Source organism: Crocodylus siamensis, chromosome 4, assembly GCF_052110815.1.
Source record: "Crocodylus siamensis isolate JL-2025a chromosome 4, ASM5211081v1, whole genome shotgun sequence".
NCBI classification, from domain to species: Eukaryota; Metazoa; Chordata; order Crocodylia; family Crocodylidae; genus Crocodylus; species Crocodylus siamensis.
In genome coordinates, this window is record NC_143398.1 from 205,340,122 (window position 1) to 205,361,077 (window position 20,956).

Below are 20,956 nucleotides of genomic sequence, written 5' to 3' on the forward strand. Positions count from 1 at the left end.
GGGATGTACAGTTAGGAGAGGACATTATATTATCTGTTGGCACAGGGGCTGCTGGGATTCAGAACAAAGCAAAGGAACTAAACATAAGAACTGTAGGAGTTCCAGATTGCTTCGGCACTGTCTGAAAAAACAGCTTGCACCAGAATGTACTTGTATGACACTGGAATATACAGTCTAGCTAATTTGTGACCAACCTCCAAAAAAGGTTTTAAAAAATCATATTCAAAGGCAGGTTCTCCAACTGTCTTCTTGCAGGGACCACATGCAGTGGTCACAAGAAGAAGAAAGAGCCAGGGAAAAAAGTAGCAGAGAACTCGGTTGTGAAAGTTCAACTGGAAGATCAAGGTAACAGATCCAGAATGCTTAAGCTATTTTACTACTTCCAGAATGCTCTCCTTTTATCTATTGTTTTTTTCCCTGATTAAATCGGTTTTTGCTCATTCTTTTTTATTGTCTTATTAACATTGGGAAGTTTCTCCCAAAGTATGCACCTTTAACTAGACACTTAGTTATCCTTTTGGAGAATTGTTACCTTTCTCTGAGGCAGCAGGTTCTTAGTCTAATGGGATGAAATCTGCAATCTGCAATTACCTGATTTGTGATTCCTGTCCTTTGCTGTACTTCAGATTAAAATTCGTGTGATTGTTAAGACTCTTGCCAGTGGAGGAAAGCAGTAAGGTTACAAGGATTTTGAGGTTATGAAGCCCTAAGTTCTTGGGTAAGATTTTTACAGGAGTGTCTTAATTTGGTTGCAGACCAGCTCAGTGGGCTGTGCCCAGTGCTGCTTTTTTAGGTGACCAGAGAAGGACTTCTTGCCTACTGCATGTCCGAGGCAGCTTAGGCTGAGAGGGTTTCAGCATCACAGTGCTTAGTTCTTCATAGATGGCATTGCCTTGCATGATTCAGAGTTAGATAGTGTGGAACAGGTCTCAGAAGGCCACCTAAATCCAGCTCCCTGCTCAAAACAGGATCATCTCTGCCAAAACCATTCCAGTCACTGTTTGTCTAATTTTCTTTTAAAACCTTCCAGTGATGGAGGTTCCATAGTGATAGAGTTGACCTATTTTAACAATTAAGAAAGTTCTGTCGTTCGCTCCAGCAGCAACTTTATATTCCTGCTTTCAGAGGGACTGTGGCTTGGTGGAGAGGTCTAGAAGAGTAAATAGAGAAAATTCTCAGGGTTTGGACCTGGTTGTAGATGATGCTTCTCTGGGCAGGTAAGCAAAGAATGTGACACATCTGCTGGAGGCATGAGAATGATGGAATTTCCATAGTTCTGTGAATTTGCATCACAAATGAACTTCTGTCACCCATAACTGGAAATCTGCTCTTTCCCTCCATGCAGGTATGCAACTGTAGCAAGAAACCTTTTTGCCTGCCCCCCTGCCCTCCATATTGCAAAAGCCCCTTTTGCAATAGTTGCCCCCTTTCGGGGATGCTTTCTCTTTTTCTTTTATTATATTATTATCATTATTTTTATATAAGGTGTACTTGTAGTGAAAATAGAGCTTGTATAAATACAAATAAGTTTAAACGTAAGGTGTACCATGTAACAGTGTTAGGAGGGGCAGGAATCTCTGTATGGAGTGGGTCCCTGAATGAATCATGGTTGGTTGTGTAACACAGTAGCTAGTCTGGATAAACAAGCTAAGAAGTGGCAATTAACACCTACAACACTTCAGACCAAGAAGAGAAAAGAATCAATACAGAGCCAGGAACTCCCTGAAACTTCACTGTTAAAGGTGCTGAAGCCCTGGTTTGAACTAATCAATGCTGGAAACAGACTCTTGGGGCTGAAATACCCCGATCAACCACTTCCAGAGCTCTATTCATCAAGGCAGTGAATCAGTCAAAATACATCAACAGACTCCTGAGACTGCATGAACCTGTGGATATGACCCCTGTGGCTGACAGCTACCATCCAGGAGCTACCAGGAGGGACGCCCCTAGAGGTCAATGACCCCTGGAATGGGTAAGCCCAAGAATTGGGGAGTCACCAAAGTCTGCCAGAGGGGGATAAAAGGAAGTGAAGAATTACCCCCAATGGTGCCCTCTTTGACCTGACCGGCACCCTGCCTGTCCAGCCAAAAGGACCAGCCGGTGGCCCCCTTCTGAAGCAACATCGCCCTGAAAGAAGCCTCAACTGGCCATCGACTCTAGCGCTTGGGGATAGGTATATCTTGACACTGGTGCTTAGTGTTCAAAGCTAGCTACACTGCGTGTGTGTGTGTTGGGGGGTGGGGGGGATCAGCAGCAAGGTTTATGGTCTGACTTTTGCATCCATCCAATAAATTAGAATTTTATGATGATCCTGTGAGTTGGTCCTTTGTAGCCAATGCAACATAGAGTTTAACACATTGGAAGGCAGTAGGAAAGTCAGATCAGATTATGTTACACATTGTGATGAACAATATCATAGGATGTATTTAAATGCACACTGACTGGGATAAGTGAAGGGAGGGCTCAGGATGCAAGAAATCCAGGGTCCTGGGTTTGTTTTGTCTACCTCATGTAACCAAGAAACCGGGCTTTAAACCTACTGCAGCATTTATCTTAGAGGGTGGTAATCTATTTTCTATTAAAAGCTATTCTGGAAACAATTAAAATATGTGCACTGGGGCAGTAATGTGTTTCAAAGATTCTAGGGCTGTTGAAATATCCACATTTTAATTGATATTGCTATGGCACAGGTCGAAGCATGTTTAACTTTCTTGTGAATATATCTTCTGCACTGTGCTCTTCCTCACTTTTAATTCCATGTGACCAAGGGATTTTTTTTTTCTAGTGCCACTTATCTCTTTGCAGTTTAATACACTGAGAATAGGGCTTGAATTTCCCCTCAAGGTTAATGGGAACAACTTTGCCTACCAGCCTGAAATATGACCCTATTCTAGGGCTATCCTATCATCCTGTCCTTTTAAATTCTCTCCCTTTCTCTTATTTTTTATCTAAGACCATGAAGACAATGTTTATTTTTCTAGACTTCACCTCTAATATTTTCATTTTTGTAGCTAAAACACTGAAAATGAACACACAGCTGGAAACTAAGCTATGGTTCACATAACATTCTTCCTCATAATCTAAAATCAATTAGAACTTAGTTTGCACTCATTGGAAATAAAACAAGCATTTGCTTAACGCCAAGAAATGTAAGAATCCAAGGACATTTTCTATGAATGCTTTACTGTTTAAGACTTGAATAGGTGAGTATTGCTGGTAAAAAGCTCCAGCTTCCCACTGCAAGTAATAGCACATTTTGGCCTATTTATGTTAACAATGAACTAGACCAAAGCTAATGAGCAGGTTATTTTAGGGCCTTGAAAACCGCAGTAAGGGGGGAAAAAATGACAGTTTCCCACAATATTGAAATATCATGAAAATAGAATAGCTCTGACCAACCTCAACACGAAAAGCAAAAACTGAAGAGACTGATGAACCCACTTCCAGGCATTTGGTTGACTCATTAGCATGTCCAGCCTCTTCTCAAGCATGGCTGCAGCAGAAAGCTGCTGCACAAAAGATTCCATTAAAGAAACCCGCCCCCCATGAAGAAACAGATTTCTTCCTGGTCCTAGCTTCAGATGCTTGGAGTACCAAGAAACATTATGCTTTTTCATGTTTTGAAAAACTCTACAAACTCTATAAATGAACTGGTTCATAAAATAAATAAAATGAACACAAACCTCTAGTGTCCAGCCTGACAGTCCCTTCATAAAAAAAACTTTCAGGAACTGAGAACGGAAAGTTAACATTTTCATTAGTGTAAATTTCATTACCCCATGCTGCTTCTCAGCCAGAATGCTGTGCAGTAGCACAGTAGCATTAGGTTGAATTTGACGTGTAATCTTTCTGCTCTGTATCATTTGCTGAATTCATAAAGAAATTGTTAATTAAATTAATTTAATAATAGTAGTTTCTATAACATTAGTAGGAAAACTAATTGACAGCGATGCTACACATACGGATATTGTACAATGAAGGAAGGATAGTATTAAAAAAAAAGCCTGGCCAACAAGCTAGCATTGTTTCAGAATTTGCTTAATAATTCAGTACTAGAATCTTCAAGGTTTTAATTTTAGCCATTTTCTTCATTTATTAAACAAGTGATCAGATTTAGAAAAAATTACTGAGGAGCTAAAAGCAAGGGTTTTGATCAGACCTTTTGGGGAAGATGTTGAATCTAACAGATTTAAGAATCTTTTGAGCAGGAGGCTTGGTTTTGCATTTTTATCATTGAGCAGAATAAATTTTATGTGAACCACAGACTATTGAAATCTAGTGTATATGACCTCAATTAACTTGGCACTTGCAGTGTAAAACAGTTCTGCACTATTACTTAGCATGGCTGGGTCTCACCCTTTAATAAGATAGTTTGATGTGTTAAATGTTATTTAAAGAATTATACAAAAGTTTAGTACTCAGCATTCTGCCACCCTCTTGGCACTTCCCACTGTCTGTCTAATCCAAGCATCTCTAATGGCTATTCTTAGTTCTGTTTAACTTTGAAATACTGGAGTGATTGTAGGCAGCATTCTTTTCAAATGACGGTGATAGGAGAGATGTGACTAATAACAAGAGGTGCTGTATAAAGATGGTTCAGAACATTTGTTAAATTATGTATCAGATAATACAGAAGCTGATTGTGAGAGCAGAATTTTTGAGTGTAGGGCTGTAACTTTGCAAATCTTGTTAAAGTATTTTCAGATTAAGTAACTTCAGTGTTGCTGCTGCATCACAGGTATCACAGTACATTGCTGGTAGGGCTAAAAGAGTAAGTGCTGTTAGTAGATATGTGTAGGGGGACTGGCTAGCACAGCTCTAAAGGACTGTACTTTTGATAATACTTTTAGCAAGAAACATATGGTTGTTCATAGACATTCATAAATCAGAAAAGAGAAAAGATTGTATATATTCTAATATTGTAAAAGCCTAAGTCTCATTCTGTCTGTCTGTAATGCTTTATCGTGCTCTGACTGGCTGATGAATAGCCAATCAGAGTGTGAACAAGTATTCCAAAAGGAGCTGGCAGCCGGTGGAGTGCCACCATGATGGTGGGGACACAGGGGACGGAGAATAGGCCAGCACATAGGCCTATTCAAAGGCCGGGAATAGGCCAGCACAGCTGGTCCCACCCTGCTCCCTGGAGGTGGGAGCAATGGAATGGACAAAACCCTGCTCCCTATAAATTTGATATAATATTCCAGGCATAGAATCTAATATTGGAGGTGTGTGTTGAATTAGTCTTGAACCTCAACTTCTTCCCCACAACCTCTTCCCCCCTGCAGCTCCTCTCCTCCCCCCTCTCCCCCTTTTACTGTCAGACCCTGCTTTCCCTGAGCTCATAGAAGGGAGGAACAAACTTGAAAAAAATGACCTTGAAATGAACATAGCTGTAGTAATTTGCATATAGTACCCATAGACTTAGTACATCCAAAATTGATGTATTTGACCTTTTTTGAAACTGTTGCAAGTTTTAGCACAGGTACTTCATAAACACACTTTTAAGTAACATTTTGGCACCTACTTATATATAACACAAACTATGCATGAAACTTATCCAAAGCCAAAAGTTCATTACCATGTAGTTCATTGGGCTAGGCCCCACCAGTCAACAGCTTTTGCAGCCATGGTGATCCCACAGCTCAGCACTGCTCATTATGTGTGTGCACTCCAGATACACGCCCCCAGAAGGAAACATGTACTAATTACCCCCCTCCTCCAACCTGAAACTGGGTGTTCTTGTCATGTGTCCTGGGATCCTCCAAAAATGTATATGCGGATGAGCCACAGGGTGACCTGGTCTGGCTCTACCTCTTGGAGAGCAGGGCCACACTAATTATATACATCAGGCTGAAACAGAGGATGACAGTGATTCTGGATGAACTGTTTGGCCCAGTTTGGTGAAATTTTAAGGCTGGTGAAGAAACAGGAATCATTGGACATGGGAAAGAAAGGTGTAGCTTAGCTATGGGAGTGAAGAAGTAGTCAAAATGTATTCAGTGTCATGGCTCATTTGAAAAAAGTAGGTACTGAAGGGGACTGCATTCAACGGGCATTACCCAACTTCAAATGAGTTCCACTATCCTACCCTTGTGGTAGGTTCCCATTAACGTGTTTGCCAAATGTGGGCTAAGTATTTTATAGTCATGTTCAGTGTTGACTGCATTTAATCAACTTCATAGTCAGTTTCCATTACTGAGCACATCCTGCTTTTTAGTAGCAGTTTAAAGACAGACAGTATATTTAGTGGGGTCTCACTGTGTACAAATTTAAGATGAGGCTCTTTTTTCTCCATGGTAGTTGGGTAAAAAACTCATCTTGTATTTGAGTTAATACAGTATGTCATCTGTTCTTACCCTTAAATTAAGAACATTACACAAAAAATGTATAAAACTGTATAAATATGTAACTTGATGCCTGGATCATCCTACTTAATGAATAGTCATCAATAGCTAGTTTAGAGGAGTTATCAAGCAGAGTTTCAGAGGGGTCTATCCTGGGACTGGTATCTCTTAACATAAATGATTTGGATGAGAGGACTGAGTGCATGCTTAGCAAACTTGCAGATGACACCAAACTGGGTAGAGTTGCAGGCACTTTGGAGGGTAAGGCTGGGATGCAGAATGATGTGGATTGACTGGAGAAATGTTCTGAATCAAACAGATGAAATTCAACAACAAAATCAAGTACTAGTTCCTGCACTTGGAATAGAATAATTGCACACACAAATATAGATTGGGGAATTATTAGCTAAAATGAGGTACTGCAGAGAAGGACCTGGGGATTACAGTGGACCATTAACTGAATATGAGATAACACAGTGTGCTCTTATTGCAAAAATAAAGACAACAGCATGGAGAGGAGAGGCTGGGGGGGAGGGGGATTGGTTGTACTTAATAGGAGTGTTTCTTGCACACAGAAGAGAAGCCTGAGAGGGATCTAACTTTCCTAATAAGCTTTTAATTGTGTATTTTCATAATATTCTCCTTTATACTACAGAATAAATATAGAACACACAAAAAAACTGTTCTTACAGTCATTATTCAGGTAAAACCTTTTAATCTTAGCAGGTATTTTGCTTGAGCAAGGGCACAAGGATTGGGCTTGAAGCCTTGATATTTGATTTAAAGAAGTTCCATGTGGAAAACATCAGATTTCTTAAATGTTAGTGCAGCGATCAGCCCCTTTCCAGTTTAAAGTCATGTTATGTTTCATAATTCTTGTAAACATTGATATTTCACTCTTTTTTTTTTATTCTAGACCAATATGATTGAGAAGCCAGCAAATGTTGGAATGCATTTTGCAAGACTCATAAAAATAACTTTTTCAAGGATCATAATTGGCTGTTTCTGGAGTTTCCAGAAATTCTTCCACAAGGAAAGAGAAATTGGATGGAAACAGAGGGAAAAGATCAAGATCATGTAAACAGGAATGCTGTAAGCCATGCCATATCTGCAGTTATTCCTGGAATGTTGAAAGAAGACAAATATTCTTGCCAGAACAGTTCAGAGGACTGTTTTACTTCTGTCCAAGGATGTACATACACCAAAAGACAAATGGAATCTGTTGTTGACAAGCATCACATGAACTCTGAAAAAGGACCTAGGAAGCTAGAATTTTTCCCTGGTAACAATGCTACTTACAGAATACTAGAGGTACTGCACTGCAAGCTTCTCACATGTAATCTACAGCTTGAAGCGATTGTTTAAAATGTAATGCTAGGAAGTAATTTTTCAGTCAATAACTACCAACTATTCACAATACCAGCTTTAACTTCTGGCTGGAATTTTCAGAGGAACCTAAAGAAAACAGGTCTCAGATCTCCAAAGGTATTTAGATACCTAGTTCTACTGGGAGTTAGGTACTTAAATACTGTTGGGGATCTGGGACTTGTCCAGTTTCCAATTAAAGTCATTGGGAGGTGGACTTCTAATTCCTTAAGAATTTTGCAGCTGAATATACTTTTGTTCTGTATAAGCTAGTGTCTTGTCCCAGAACAGCAAATTTGTACAAAAAAAGCTGTATTTTCCTGTGTAGCTACTTCTGAGAGATGACTGCTCCAGTTACTGAGAAGTTAGGCCCTGATCCTGGCCCCTAGGACCCATGTTTTGAGTGTTGGGGTGTTCAGCAAAAGAAAGCCTCTTCTCCCTGTTTTAAACTTTTATAATTCTTGTGGTTGATTTTGAACAAAAATTCTGAGTTAAGCCTTATTTTTTGTTTGTTTATTTTTGTTTGTTTCGACTTCAGTTCCAGGTTGGTTGTCATGCTGGAAACAGTGTATTTCCTATTTTGAAGGCTCCACGGTAAGCTGTGCCAGCCACCACCCCTTCCTCCAAATCCATACCCTATGCCAGGCCTGTCCAACTGGTAGCCTGGGAAGGGTTAAAGTGGGGCATGCAGTGCTTGTTTGTACACTGATTTGGTACAACTCTGGAACCCAGGGGTTCAGAGTTGCCATTCACCCACTCACCTCCTTGCTTGACACCAAATTCAGGGTCTTTAGTCACGGCTAGCAACTCGACTTGCAGGGAAAAAGCAGGGCACTAGCGGTTGCAGTGTTCACCTCTGGGTGCCAGATCTGTGTCCAGGCTGCAGCTCCAGGAGCCTCTCTGACAGGCAACTGCTGAGGGTGGGTTTTCCAACCTGCAAGAAGCCCTGAAGATCAGATCTGGCCTGAAAGGCAATTAAGTTGGACAGCCCTGTCTTATGTTAACTAAACAAAAGTATTAAGCTAGTTTGCTCCTAAAAAAAATCTGACTTGATTGCTGTAGATACCAGGGAATTTTGCTTACAGAATGCAGGACAGTGTTGATAGGTGCAGTGTATAATGTTCCCCATGAAGTTCCTCAGGACTGTCCTAGAACCAGTGAGCAGGAGTATCTTATGAAGGTAGTTGTTTTTGGTTTTGGTTTTTTTCTCCATAAGGCACTCACTGTTATCACACAAGTTACCAAATAGCCACCAAACAGAATCTGGGGTCACGTTCACTGGTGACATGAATGACAGTGCCATGCACATTGCAAGATGTTGTGAGTGCTATCCCTGACCACCTGCATCACTTCTGAATTTCACTATTGTCTATCAAATGGAGTCAGCTTATAGTAATGTGAAGAGAAGTTCCGTGTTGCATTACTTAATCCCTTGAGCCTTGCCATCCCATCTGCTTAGCAGCTTCTGTTTTAGGAGGTAAGCACATTTTCTTTGCCATGTATGTGCTTAGCACTTATTGGAAGAGATGCGCACAGATCAGAGGAAAGACGAGACTTCTTTCAACTCTTTTCTCCAAAAGCTAGTATTGGTTCCACAGACAAATACTATTAGTTTCCATTTCCATACTGGCTTTCTTCCTCGATAAAAATTCTATGATAGGCTTACAACTTCTGTTTTATAGAAGCACACCATTATCCAGACATGGAAACTGAGGCATAGAGATAATTAAGTGCCCTGCCAAGAGTACACAGGCAGTGGGTTTAAGTGTTTGGAATGGTATGTAGGTCTCACTACCAGACCAAACATTTTTTATCCCTTAAACATCATGTAATGAAAGAAGAAACTTTTGTTACTAGGGAAAACAAAGTATGAGAGAAACATATTGGGTACATATATGAGAAAAAACTCAGATTGATATTTAGTAAACAAGAGATGTTTTTAATGCAAGAGTTCTCATAATATGAATCTTATTGGTCAATATTTTAGGTGGTGATTTCAGTTTATATGCAAATCGTACATGTGACCAGATAGGTGTATTGAAACACCTTACCTCACAGCCTTTCCTGTACTGCCCAGAACAAACCCAGCAACCTTACCTATTCAAAGGCATGCATCCTTATATCTAAGTAGGACTTAGGCTATATTTGGTATCATAAAAATTGCCTTTTGTCTACATACAAGAAAGTAGGTAGAAACAGCTGGGATCATATTATGGTTGAAAGAAAAAATTCATCTCTTTGGGAATATGGATGTATATGTTTTTATCATCCAAAATTAAAAATAAAAGCAATGGTTCTTTACACAGATATTGCTTCTTTAACATAAATCAACAGTGGGATAACCATCCAGACCAGATTTATACCTGTTATTTGATTGGAAACTTTTCATTAAGCTCTCTTCCTGCTTTCTCTGATCATCTGTTTATACATCCTAATGACCGAGTCATTTAGATAACTAGGTCAGTCAGTTCTGATGGGCTATGTTCCCCCTCCCTGCCACGCAAAGCCAGCCCAGGCTTCTAAATCAGGGCAAAGCCCAAGTTCATTCTCACTATTAGACCCTAACCATTCAGTCCCTCCTGCTCTCTGGTTCTCTATGGCCCTGACTTGCATCTAGTTCTGCTCCTAAGAGAGGGTCTTTACCTCTTCTGGGGAGGTCCAGTGCAACCTGAAGTTTCAAGCAGCAAACAGACAGCTCCACTTCAGTGAAGACATTTACTGAGCTGACGGAAACAACCAATCAGAGCGCAAATGCAGCATTTGGACAGGAGGTGGTGGAGCGCTGCCATGATGATGGGGACACAGGGGATGGGGGTGGGGTGCAAGGCCAGCTTTGCTAGCCTTACCTCCCCTGCCCTGCTCCCTGCAGGTGGACCATCCCCCTTGCTCCTTGGAAGTAGTGGCAGCAGCGCAGGGGGGAGCAGGGTTGGGATGCTTTTGTGGGGGACAAGTCCATCACCCTTTTCCCTCCCTTCCCCCCCCGCTTCCTGCAGGCGTTAAATAGGGAAGGGTGGGACTGAGGCCAGCACTGCAGGCCTTGTCCCCTCTCTCTCTTCTGCACTGCTCCCTCCTAGTGCTGGGGGGAGCAGCAGGGCTGGGCCGACACAGCAGCGTGGGAGGGAAGGAGCAGGTGGGGGAGAAGTCAGTTCGCAGGAGTGAGGGGGGGGCAGACCAACAGACCCGGGGCAATGCAAGGGGGTGGGGGGATGGGAAGAGCAGCTTCAGCCTCAAAACAGCAGCAGGGAGGGTGGCAGGGGGCGCGCTGGACCCAGCTTGACCCCGACATGGAATGGGGGGAGCTGGATGCAAGTTTCTGACCCCTCCTGCACCCCCTGCCCATCATTCTTGATGGGCAATTGGCTAGTATTAACAATAAACCCTCATGGTCACTCAAGGACAATCAGAAATTCAGCTGCTTGCCCTCGCCCATGCTAGAAGATGCATTTTACAATCCATGGACCTATCTGGTTAGTAGTTGCAAAACTGATAAAGGTTTTGCTCTGGATGGGTGTTCTAGGTCCAAGAGAGTTCTCCTATTGATACTTTATACATAGCCTCTACTAAACTGTATAATTTGGAATACCTGCTGGGCAGAGGGACAAGTTCACTTCATTCTATTGCCATAACATCCTGTCCAAAATCCATAGCACTTTAGGAGAAATTAATGAATTTTCTGAGGGCTAATCCTCTTTGTGCAGTAGCTTAGCTTCTGTTCTGCTCACCTTTTCTTATGCTGGTTGTGAAAGAGTTGATAAAACTCTGTGTCACTTGCATTGTTTGGTGTGAGGGAAAAGGTGGCTTTGTAGTGGATGTGAAGGGAAAGGGTTCTAACATTACAGGAAAATAACATGCATTTGATTAAGAAGGCAATAGGTGATGGAAGGAAACAATCAAAACCACACAGTCAGATCAAACCCAGCACAATTGATACCTGGGAATCAGGATACCTAGACCTCTTCAGGACTGTTGATAAATAATTATCTTAATTGCAGGAAAATAAATGTTTTTCCTGTTACTGATTATATGACATGTATGGACCAGTGCTAGAGAATCTTAGTGGAGCTGCAGAGAGCAACCAAACAACCTCACAGTAAAATTTGGACCTGTTGTCATATGTTAACACAATGCAGTATCAGGGTACCATCACAACTATTTATGGCTCTCTAACTCCATCCAACACCATCTTCTTTACCACTTCTTCCTTGGCTATTGGGCAGTGCAGAAAAGTCTATGAGTCTGCTCTACTTCACCAGTAGTTGGCAAGTATTCTTTCAGATCTGACTCATTTGCTCAGTGTACCCACTGCTGCCTTGCAAACTTACAGAGTCCCCCAAGAAGCCTCGTTCTGTTCTGTGACCATCAACATAGACTCTTATCCTTTACAATAGCAATTCCTTAATCACTGTTTATTTTGTGTTCCTAGTGATGCACCTGGGGGCTTTCTGTACTGTTGTGATTTTGCTTCAGGAGCAGTGGAGTTGGTAAAGGTATTTAATGTGTTCATTTTTGAGAGTGTGGTGTACCCCATAAGCCTGGAATACAGAAGGCTATAAGAAAACTGTCCTTTTGAAATGGGGTATTATGATTCTGACAACACTGGAGTTTTCAATACTCCAAAGAACAAAGTCTTGCTCTGCCTGGAGAGAATGAATGCTGTCAGTAAGCCTGTCTCGCAGCTTGAACAAGATCCCAGAACAGAATCAGCTTTATGTGAAATGTTTTACAAAACGGAATAATTGAAAAAACGTTTCTTGAGTCATGCTAAATGTATTAACCACTGCTATTCTCTTGATGCTTCTCTTAATCTTTATCCTGACAGTCACACTCATCCTACAATCCAGCCTAGTGTTCTGCCTTTGTTCATGATGTGTGTGGTGATGCTTTACCCTACCCTTTTCCAGATGAGATCTTGGATGTCATTCTTCTTGCCTTTGTGCTCTCTGCTATTCATCCTGACAGGTAAATGAAGACTAAAGGGCAAAGCAAATGGGTTAAGGCTCTTTTATCACTAGTGGTTTTCAAGAATATCAAAGCAAGATGATGAATCTTGAATTTATTATTTAGCATGCTATATTTTGCATAATACAGGGCATTTTAAATGCCATTTCCCCTTTTCAGATGTGTGAGAGAAGCTGGTCAAACTACTTCATTAGTGAGGCTCCTGTCACCATCAAAATGAAATGAGTGTATTCTAGTAAGACACATACCTATTAAAAGTGACAGTGCATCAAGAAAATTACAAATTCAGGAACAGACTCCTAGTCTCCCAGAGGGAAATTTCTCTTGGTGATCATAAAACAAACATCCTTGATTTAGCATCTTACAACATGTTGATAAAGGTCTGGGCTGCTGATTTAGTTGCACACAAGTGCATATGTGCTGGCCTCTTAAATATAAATTCATTTAAGAGTGTGTGGCTTGTTTGGATTAAACACATTTAATCTAATTTTCATGCACAATATTATGTTGGAAGCTCTCAGGTTTGCTACTAAAGCCATGTTCAGTATCTAATGAACCACCTTTTTTGTTCCTAAATCTGACTAATTTTGAAAATATCTTCAGTGGAAAAAATACCAGAGGGTATATGTAATTCATACTCACCAGTTCAATGCTGCAATTTAGTTCCTCATTTATCCAGACTGTACAAAAGGAAATGCATATTGTACCTATAATGGTAGGATTTTTGCTTTATGAACTGCATTGCAAATGGACTTCCATGTACTCAGCAAACAATAGAACAGTATTCACCTCTTTTTTTTTTTTTTTTACATTTGAGAGCTATGTCCTTGCCTGAGTGGTTGAGTTATTAATTATTAGTCTTTTTGCTGAAAAAGATCTTCCTATATAGGATATCTCTCCTTCCTGTTTGTTCAAAGATGAGCACAAGTCATATGCAGAAGTGTGTTTTGCAAAGCCTGGGTGCATATTCCAAACACAATTCAAACAGAGGATTCAAATCTACATGAGTGCAGTGGGCAAAGTTTTAGACCAAATATATTTTATTGCACCTTTTTGCCACTAGAAAGAATAACTGAATGTTCAATCAGAATTCCTGGGGACGTCCTCACATTAACCCTTTGAGCATAAGGGTTTTTTCCCCCTGAAGTTTAGGAGCCAGAAGATATCTCTTTGTGTAGTAATCTTTGTAGTGTAATGCAGTCTCCAAAGGTTTATGTATTAAAATCAGAGGTGTTAAGTATATGGATTTCAGGCAGAATCCATCTTGCAGCGCCATGTCACTTGATCTGTGGGGCTCCCAGAAGGGCCAGGAATTTTGGGGTAGGGTGAGCAGGGGGAGAGCCTGCCACTGAATTCTAGGGTAGAGCTCTGTTGGGGAAGCTTTTCAACAGCAGTTAGGCGAGAAATAGCTGAGTTAATCCCTGCCGCTCCCTGAGATGACACGACAGTTAATGCCACTGCCAATTGCCCTCCTACCAGAGGTGGGTCTGGATGGAGCCCATAAGCAGCACTGTGAGCCAGACAGGTTTGACATACGTGTACTAAAAGATACCAGATTCATTATAGGCATCATGTCAAAGTAATGTGATAGCATAAAGAAAACTGTAATCTAGACCCTTGCTCTTAAGAGCTCTTAATAGAAACTGTCTAGAAGTTTGAAATCTGAGAGATGACAAATAAAATGATAGTTAAGAGGCTCAAATAAATGAGCCTGGATATCTGCAAAGGTCAGTTCATCAGGTATTCATTGTATTTACTGCCTTAGAAACCATCAGGTACTATTTCGCTTTAAGCCTCTATGTTCTCCTTTTATCTGTTGCTTATCTTGGATTTTGAGAAACAAAGTTCTACTAGCAGCCCCTTCTGAAGTTGGTCTCAAAACCAAGTGATAATTTGGAAGGTGTCAAACTTCTTTGTGCCCTGTATTGAATGTGCTATTACTGGGTCATATTTTTCAGAACATTTCCATTTTATACATATATGTGTACGTTTTGTCCAGATTTCCTTGTAAATGCCCAAAAGACATATTCGCCTATGCAGAGTCTTTGTTTTTGTGCCTAACTCTCTTTGCTGACTATTTTTGTCCCTTTACCCATTATTGTTAGGGCAGAAATATTGGGGCTGGCTGTGTGTGTTCAAACACGTCCTTTAAATATTTGATTTCTAAGGAAATCCCATGCTTAAGTTAAAAATAAAAGAACAAATTCTCTTTTTACATGCTTCCTCTTGGCTCATAATTTTCTTTTTCTCCTGAGATACCTCCTGAAAGTCAGAAATAGTCAGCACCTTCAACATCAGTGGGAGTAAGTTGGACTTCTTCAGTGTTGCTGTTCAGGGGCTAGTTTGTGCCATTAGGTATAGCCCCAGGCAAGCATCAGCGCATGAGTTGCAACATTGTAGAAGGAGCCCCAAGAGGGATTGTGCTTCAGATACCATCTGTGCTCACCCCTTGTGTTCAAGAAGGCTTTATTATACCACAGTTGTTTTAGGGTGACACTGAGTTCCCCCCACCCTCCACCAATATGTCCAGATTGGTTTCTTCTACTGGATTCCCCTCCACAAGTGCAGTTTAGTCTCCCTTCCATTCCCAGAGGATAGACGTACACATAGCACAATTATATGCCTGGTATGAACACCTAGATAGACAGATTAGCTGGATAACTAGATACAGAGATTCGATGGATTCCCATCTGCCTTTCTCTCCCTTCCCGCTTTAGTCTTTTATCTTCCTACCTAGAAAGATGGCCTGATCCACTCCATTCAGTCAGGCAGATGGTTGTTTATTTCACTCTATGCCACGTTTCTTTCTGCTGCTTTGCCTGTAACTTACTTCAGCCTTCCTCTAACCATGGAGGTCCAGATCTCAAGAACCCTACATTAATCCATCCTTTAACTTTTGTTTAAGAGGAGGAAAGAACTTGATTCCTCTCTCCATCATGTTTAAATTTGTGTCCCTTTGCACCCCCATTTGTGAATCTCTCTTCTTGTTTTTTGTACTGAGGCTGTTAGCATCTAGCGTGTTTAGGAGATTCTTTACTCTGAGGCCTCAGAAACCTACATGTTGGACCAAGCAGCTAAATAAAGCAAGTATCTTTGGAATTTCACCAGTATCATATTTGTTTTTGAAGATTGCAAGGAGTTGTAAATAGACTGACTAAATTACTGAAACCTGGAGAGATGTTGTTCTTTCGAGACTATGGAAGATATGATACAACACAGCTTTGTTTTAAAAAAGGTATTGTCTAGAGATTTCTTTTAGTTCAGCATTTGTTTTTCAGCTTGTTTATATCTGTTAAATCACAGTCCGTCTTTTTACATTTTTTTTCTATCTTAGGCCACTGTTTGTCAGAGAATTTTAATGTCCAAGGAGATGGTACTAGAGCTTATTTATTTACAAAGGTATGATGCAAAAGCAACAAAAATGATTTTTTGTTTTATAGGAGAGTACTAAGTGTCTCTTGAGATTGTTAGGGTTGCTAAAGTTCTTACTTAAAAGACTTGTAATTCTCATAGACCCCCTTATTTGATTTTTCCCTTTTTTCACAAACTTGAAATTTATTTTTTTAAAAGATCTTTACAGAAGGAAGATTTCAGTTTCCTTCCCTAGCTTTGTTCTGCTGAAGCTGAAGATATAGTCTGGCTATTTTTATTTAACAGCCATAGTGTTTATGTGCTTTGCATAAATATTGTCTCTGCACCAGCATCATTGCTCTATATCTGTTCAGCTCTCATAGAGTCAGCAGAAAGAGCATAAACTGATCTTGAGGAACACATAAAAAGTATCTAGTCCATTTTTATTTTTTAGATTTGCGAAACATGGATTGATTTTTGTTTAAGCAAGAAATAGGTCTAAAGTTGTTATAGCGGTTTTGACTGACTTTGGGCCCAATTTTGTCTGTACTTCAATTTTACACAAGAATAACTGCCTTGCATGCTGTTAACCATGACACAAGATCAAAATCAGGTCTCTAAAAATATTTTCTTAACTAAATGGCCTTTAGGGACTGACTGTACCTTTGGGGTCTATTTGTAGACCAGGTCTTTCTGTTATACAAGTACAGGCCTATGTCCAGCTGAAAACCCCTCAAGGATTAGGGGGAGGCTGCTAACTGTATAAAACTAAATTCTTGGGACAGAGGATGAAAACTAATAATGAAGGAGGTGTTTACCGATCAGAAAATGCTTTAAGGAGGGGATACCAGTCAGAAAATGCTGACTAGTACCCACTGCCCTTTGAACCTATCTAAGGAGTGTGTAGATGTGCATAAAACAAAAGGTGTAGGGAAAAGTTTGCTCTCTCTACCCACTTTGTAAAAGATAGATCATAACTACCCATATGTTCTAATCTTAAATTCATTGATATGTGAATGACATCCATGGTAGTATAAAAATACTTCCTTTATTATAGATATGTCAAAGATACAGCTTGTGGCCTGTATCTGGCCCACGGAGTCCTGTTGTCCAGCATTCAGTGCTGCCCTTGGATCTGGACTGACCCTGTGCACAGAGTCTAGGACATGCACTGCAGGTGGTGTCTGCTCCAGAAACTCTACTGCATATGATGTCTGCTCTGGGAATCATACAGCAGCCCCTCCCCCACACCCTTCCTCCAGTCCCGGACCAGCCAAAGGAGGGGGCACCATGTGCAGCGCGGAAGCATGGCTCCTGGACTGACCAGGGCAGATGCTGCATGTGGGAGTGGAGAGGGAGGCACACTGCATGTACTGAGTCCAGCATGGGGGTGGGATTAGGGGAGTCCATGGTCCTGATCTGTGGACCAAAAAAATTTGACAGTCCTACTTTATATGGTTCTTCTTTACAGCACCTTCACAATATGCCTGGTTCCACAGGATAAGAAGTACTGGATAGACTCATTATGCAGGTAAATTATTTAAAACATGCCAAAGTGTTGATGATCCTGATGGCAGGGACCTAGGTTTTAAGTTTGCCATGGAAAAATGTAGTAAAACCGAGATTATCTCATTTTAAGGAGAAAAACCGACATTTTCTCCTTTAAAGAAGAAAAATGCAGGAAACAGTGGGTTTCGTCTGTAGGCTGGCAGAGTTCCAGCTTGCAAGGGCCTTGGGGGTGTGAGAGAAGGGTAATTAACAGGGAGTGCCTTGTACGTGTGTGCACATACATGTGGCCACCAGGCAGCCTGGAGAGCAGCTCCCTTCAGGTAAGTCTGATGGTGGTGGCAAGGTGGAGGGGAGCAGAAATTGAGGCCTCCATAGTGAGGGAGGGAAGAAGGGAGTAGGGCTGGGGCTGGGGCTCAGCCAGGTTGGTGTGTGGGGCCTGGGGTCCAGTGCCAGAATGTGTGGCAGGGGAGCAGGACAGAGCTGCAGGTGGCTTGTCTTGGGGGTGGCTCCCCACTGCTGCGTGCACTCCTGGGGGAGCATGGGGGGCACATACTCCCCAGATTTGTGTGCAAAGTGGGGGTGGTAGCAGGCTTCCTGCTGCAGGCTTCAGGCTCCCTGCCCTTCTGCCCTCTCCCAGGGCCACCTCAGCCCAGCAGGCAGAACCCAGTGCAGCAGGACAGAGCAAGGTGGACAAGCTTGGTGACACTACTGCGAGCCCTTCGCCACCATGGCAAGGCACCCCCTGCCTGCCCAGCAGCAGCAGGGTGGGCAGCGTGGGGTTGTGTCCCTTGCTGCTGCCAGGCAGGCAGGGGGCACCTTATCATGGTGATGCACAGCTCCCAGCATTGGCAACAAGCTTCCCTGCCTGGCCCTGCTCTGCTTTCCTGCCCACTAGGCCCTGGAGGGAACCCAAGCCCGCAGCCTTCAGTCTGCATCCACCTCCCCCTCAATAAGCTCTGCTCCATTCATGCTAGCTGTGAGGGATAGGGAGCCAGGCTCTGCTTCGCTGCAGCAGCCACCTCTTCCCTCGGGTGGTAGATGGGGTTGCAGCGGGTGGTAGATGGGGCTGCAGGGAGCAGGGGGCTGTAGATCTGGTTCCCTGACTCCATAGCCCTGGCAGCTAGCAGCCCCCTCTGGCAGGGCTTCAGGGCATCAGCATATCAGGGCTGCTCAGTGCCACAAAGCAGTGGAGTGGAGATGACTGCAGCTGGACCCATGTCCTGGTGAGTGAAGAGGGCAGGGGGAGCTCTGATTTTCCATGATAAACTGATATCTATTGTACAGAGGACCTTGTCAGGACTAGTCCACCGCTGACCTGCCCATCTGTTTCTGGGCCAACTGCCCACCTCACTCACCTGCCATGCCTTGTTTATTTAGTTCTAATTAGGCAGGAGGCTGCCCATTCTTGCCCTGATGTCAGGGGGCACTATCTGCAGCTCCATTCCTCCCCTACACCACAGTCCAAGCCTCATGGATGGCATCCACCACTGGTTTGCACTGGGCCTTTCATAAAACGTACACACAAACAGACAAACAAACACATACTGGGCTCCAAGTCCTCAGCCCCCTTGCTGGGGCTCCACACTGGGGTCTTCCACCCCTTGGGGTTCAGGTGGCTGGCCTTAGGGTCTTATACCCCCACACTGCCCCCCCACTTGTGCGTCTCACACTGCCCCTTCACTGGGGCTCACTGGGGTCTGCCGCCCCATCTGACTTATGTGGCCAGAGCCCTGCCTGGCCCTCTGGCCTGGGGTATTACACCCTGTGAGGCTCAGGTGGCCATAGCCATGCCTGACCCCTCCCAGGGTTCTTACAGCCACAGGACTCGAAAAGAGCCTGGGTGCTGCTCCAGGTCCTTCCACTGACCTGGGCCCTGCCTCAGGACTCCCTTGGGCCTGAGCTTCCCCTGAACCACTGGAACCCACCAGAGAAGTGGGAGCTGGGGTTATTAAGGTGCCCCAACCCACCTTTCACCAGGGTGGTAACTGGCCTGATATTTCCTGGTAGAGTTCCCAATGGTGTGGGAGCCCCACCAGACCACCCAGTCCCAGCAGGGTGCAGTTTTAGGTCATGCCCAGGACCAAAAGCATCCTACTCCTACCTGCAGATCTTGGCAGTTTAGCTAGATAATATTTCAGCCTGCCTGCCACCAGCAAACTGCTCTGTTTATGTAGGCAGCCATGGTTCTAAAATGGCCACCGCAATCAAGCGCCTGCTGGCTGCTTGACACAGCCTTTAAAGTGGCAGGCACCAGCAGTGCCCTGCCACGTATATGTATGTGTGTGTGTGTGTGTGTGTAAACATAGATTTGGAGTTTTTTTAGTTAAAATTGTTGCTTTGTGTTATGGAACAAATAAAACTAAAAACCCTTGGGTACATCCATACTGAAGAGCTCCAGAATAACTGAGGGAACTATGAGATTGAGATCTTTTCTGGAGAGATGGGTATATCAATGGATAATATAGGTGGGGCAGATAGCATTGCTTATTAAGTTTGCCAAACCTTGCTTGAGTTACTTATTGCTTTGCCAAGCTATAAACTTTAGGTTGAAATTATCTGCTAGGTGTCTACCTTAGGCTGATCCCCCCCCTTTTTTTTTAAGCAAGATGGTTTAGCTGGTTAGCTTTTTCCAAGGACAAAGCTTAAAGAAAAATACATAGTTTTGCCTGTGTTAAAAAAAGGCAACATTTTCTTTGAAAAGCTGTAACCCCTTCTTCTGTGCTTTGTGGAGTAAAAGGAAGGCCTTTGTGTTAGGGAGATGCCTTTTCCCATCCCCATGAAAATGCACCAAATACAAGTTACTATGCTGTCCAAAAATCAGTTTACAGATGTTCAGTAGAGGCTTGGAAGAGCTTTGCAGTAAAGCTCCCTGAAGACTGCATGCTTGCTAGGCATCACTTTTACAGCAGCTGAAGTTCTGGGCTATTGTAGTCAAGGTTAGTGAACTGAGAGAAGTATGCCTATCTTTCTTATGCCCTCATTGACAGTCTTCCACATAGACTTGGCTGAGCACAGGGAGAAAGAAGTTGCCTGATTTAAATGCAAAAGGCACAAAAACTGGACATGCAAGTGGGGTAGGAGATGTAGGCTGTAGGTGAGAGGGACACAGGTCCTGGAAGCTGAAGTAAGAAAGAATAGGACCATTTAGACAAGAAGAGGCCTAGAAGCTGGAAAAGGAAGTAGTGAGCAGGACTCTGCCTGTAGGGGAAAAGCCCATCAGGTAAAGAGATGGGAAAGGAGCCTGAAATTATCTGGGTAATTAGATGGGGCCTGACAACTAGTTGGATGGAGCAAAGGTTATTAGGGGAGACTGACCTGATAAGGAGACCAGGTGTGGGGGAACAGGAATAGGTTGAGCAAAAATGCTAAAAAACAAGGAGTATGGGGGGACACTAAGATTAGATAAAGAAACGGGTTGGCACTGGGAG

The 20,956-nt window shown here is 42.7% G+C and overlaps 1 protein-coding gene across 1 annotated transcript; it reads left to right on the top strand.

Annotated features, from left to right (window-relative positions):
• Positions 1 to 255: 255 nt before the first annotated feature.
• Positions 256 to 17,523, top strand: METTL8 (methyltransferase 8, tRNA N3-cytidine). The gene is given in 9 exon segments (XM_090041711.1): positions 256 to 285; positions 287 to 345; positions 7,261 to 7,655; positions 8,254 to 8,303; positions 12,133 to 12,196; positions 12,529 to 12,668; positions 15,797 to 15,903; positions 16,003 to 16,067; positions 17,491 to 17,523. Coding segments are annotated over 9 exon segments (936 nt in total). The 5' UTR covers positions 256 to 262.
• The last annotated feature ends 3,433 nt before the right edge of the window (positions 17,524 to 20,956 follow it).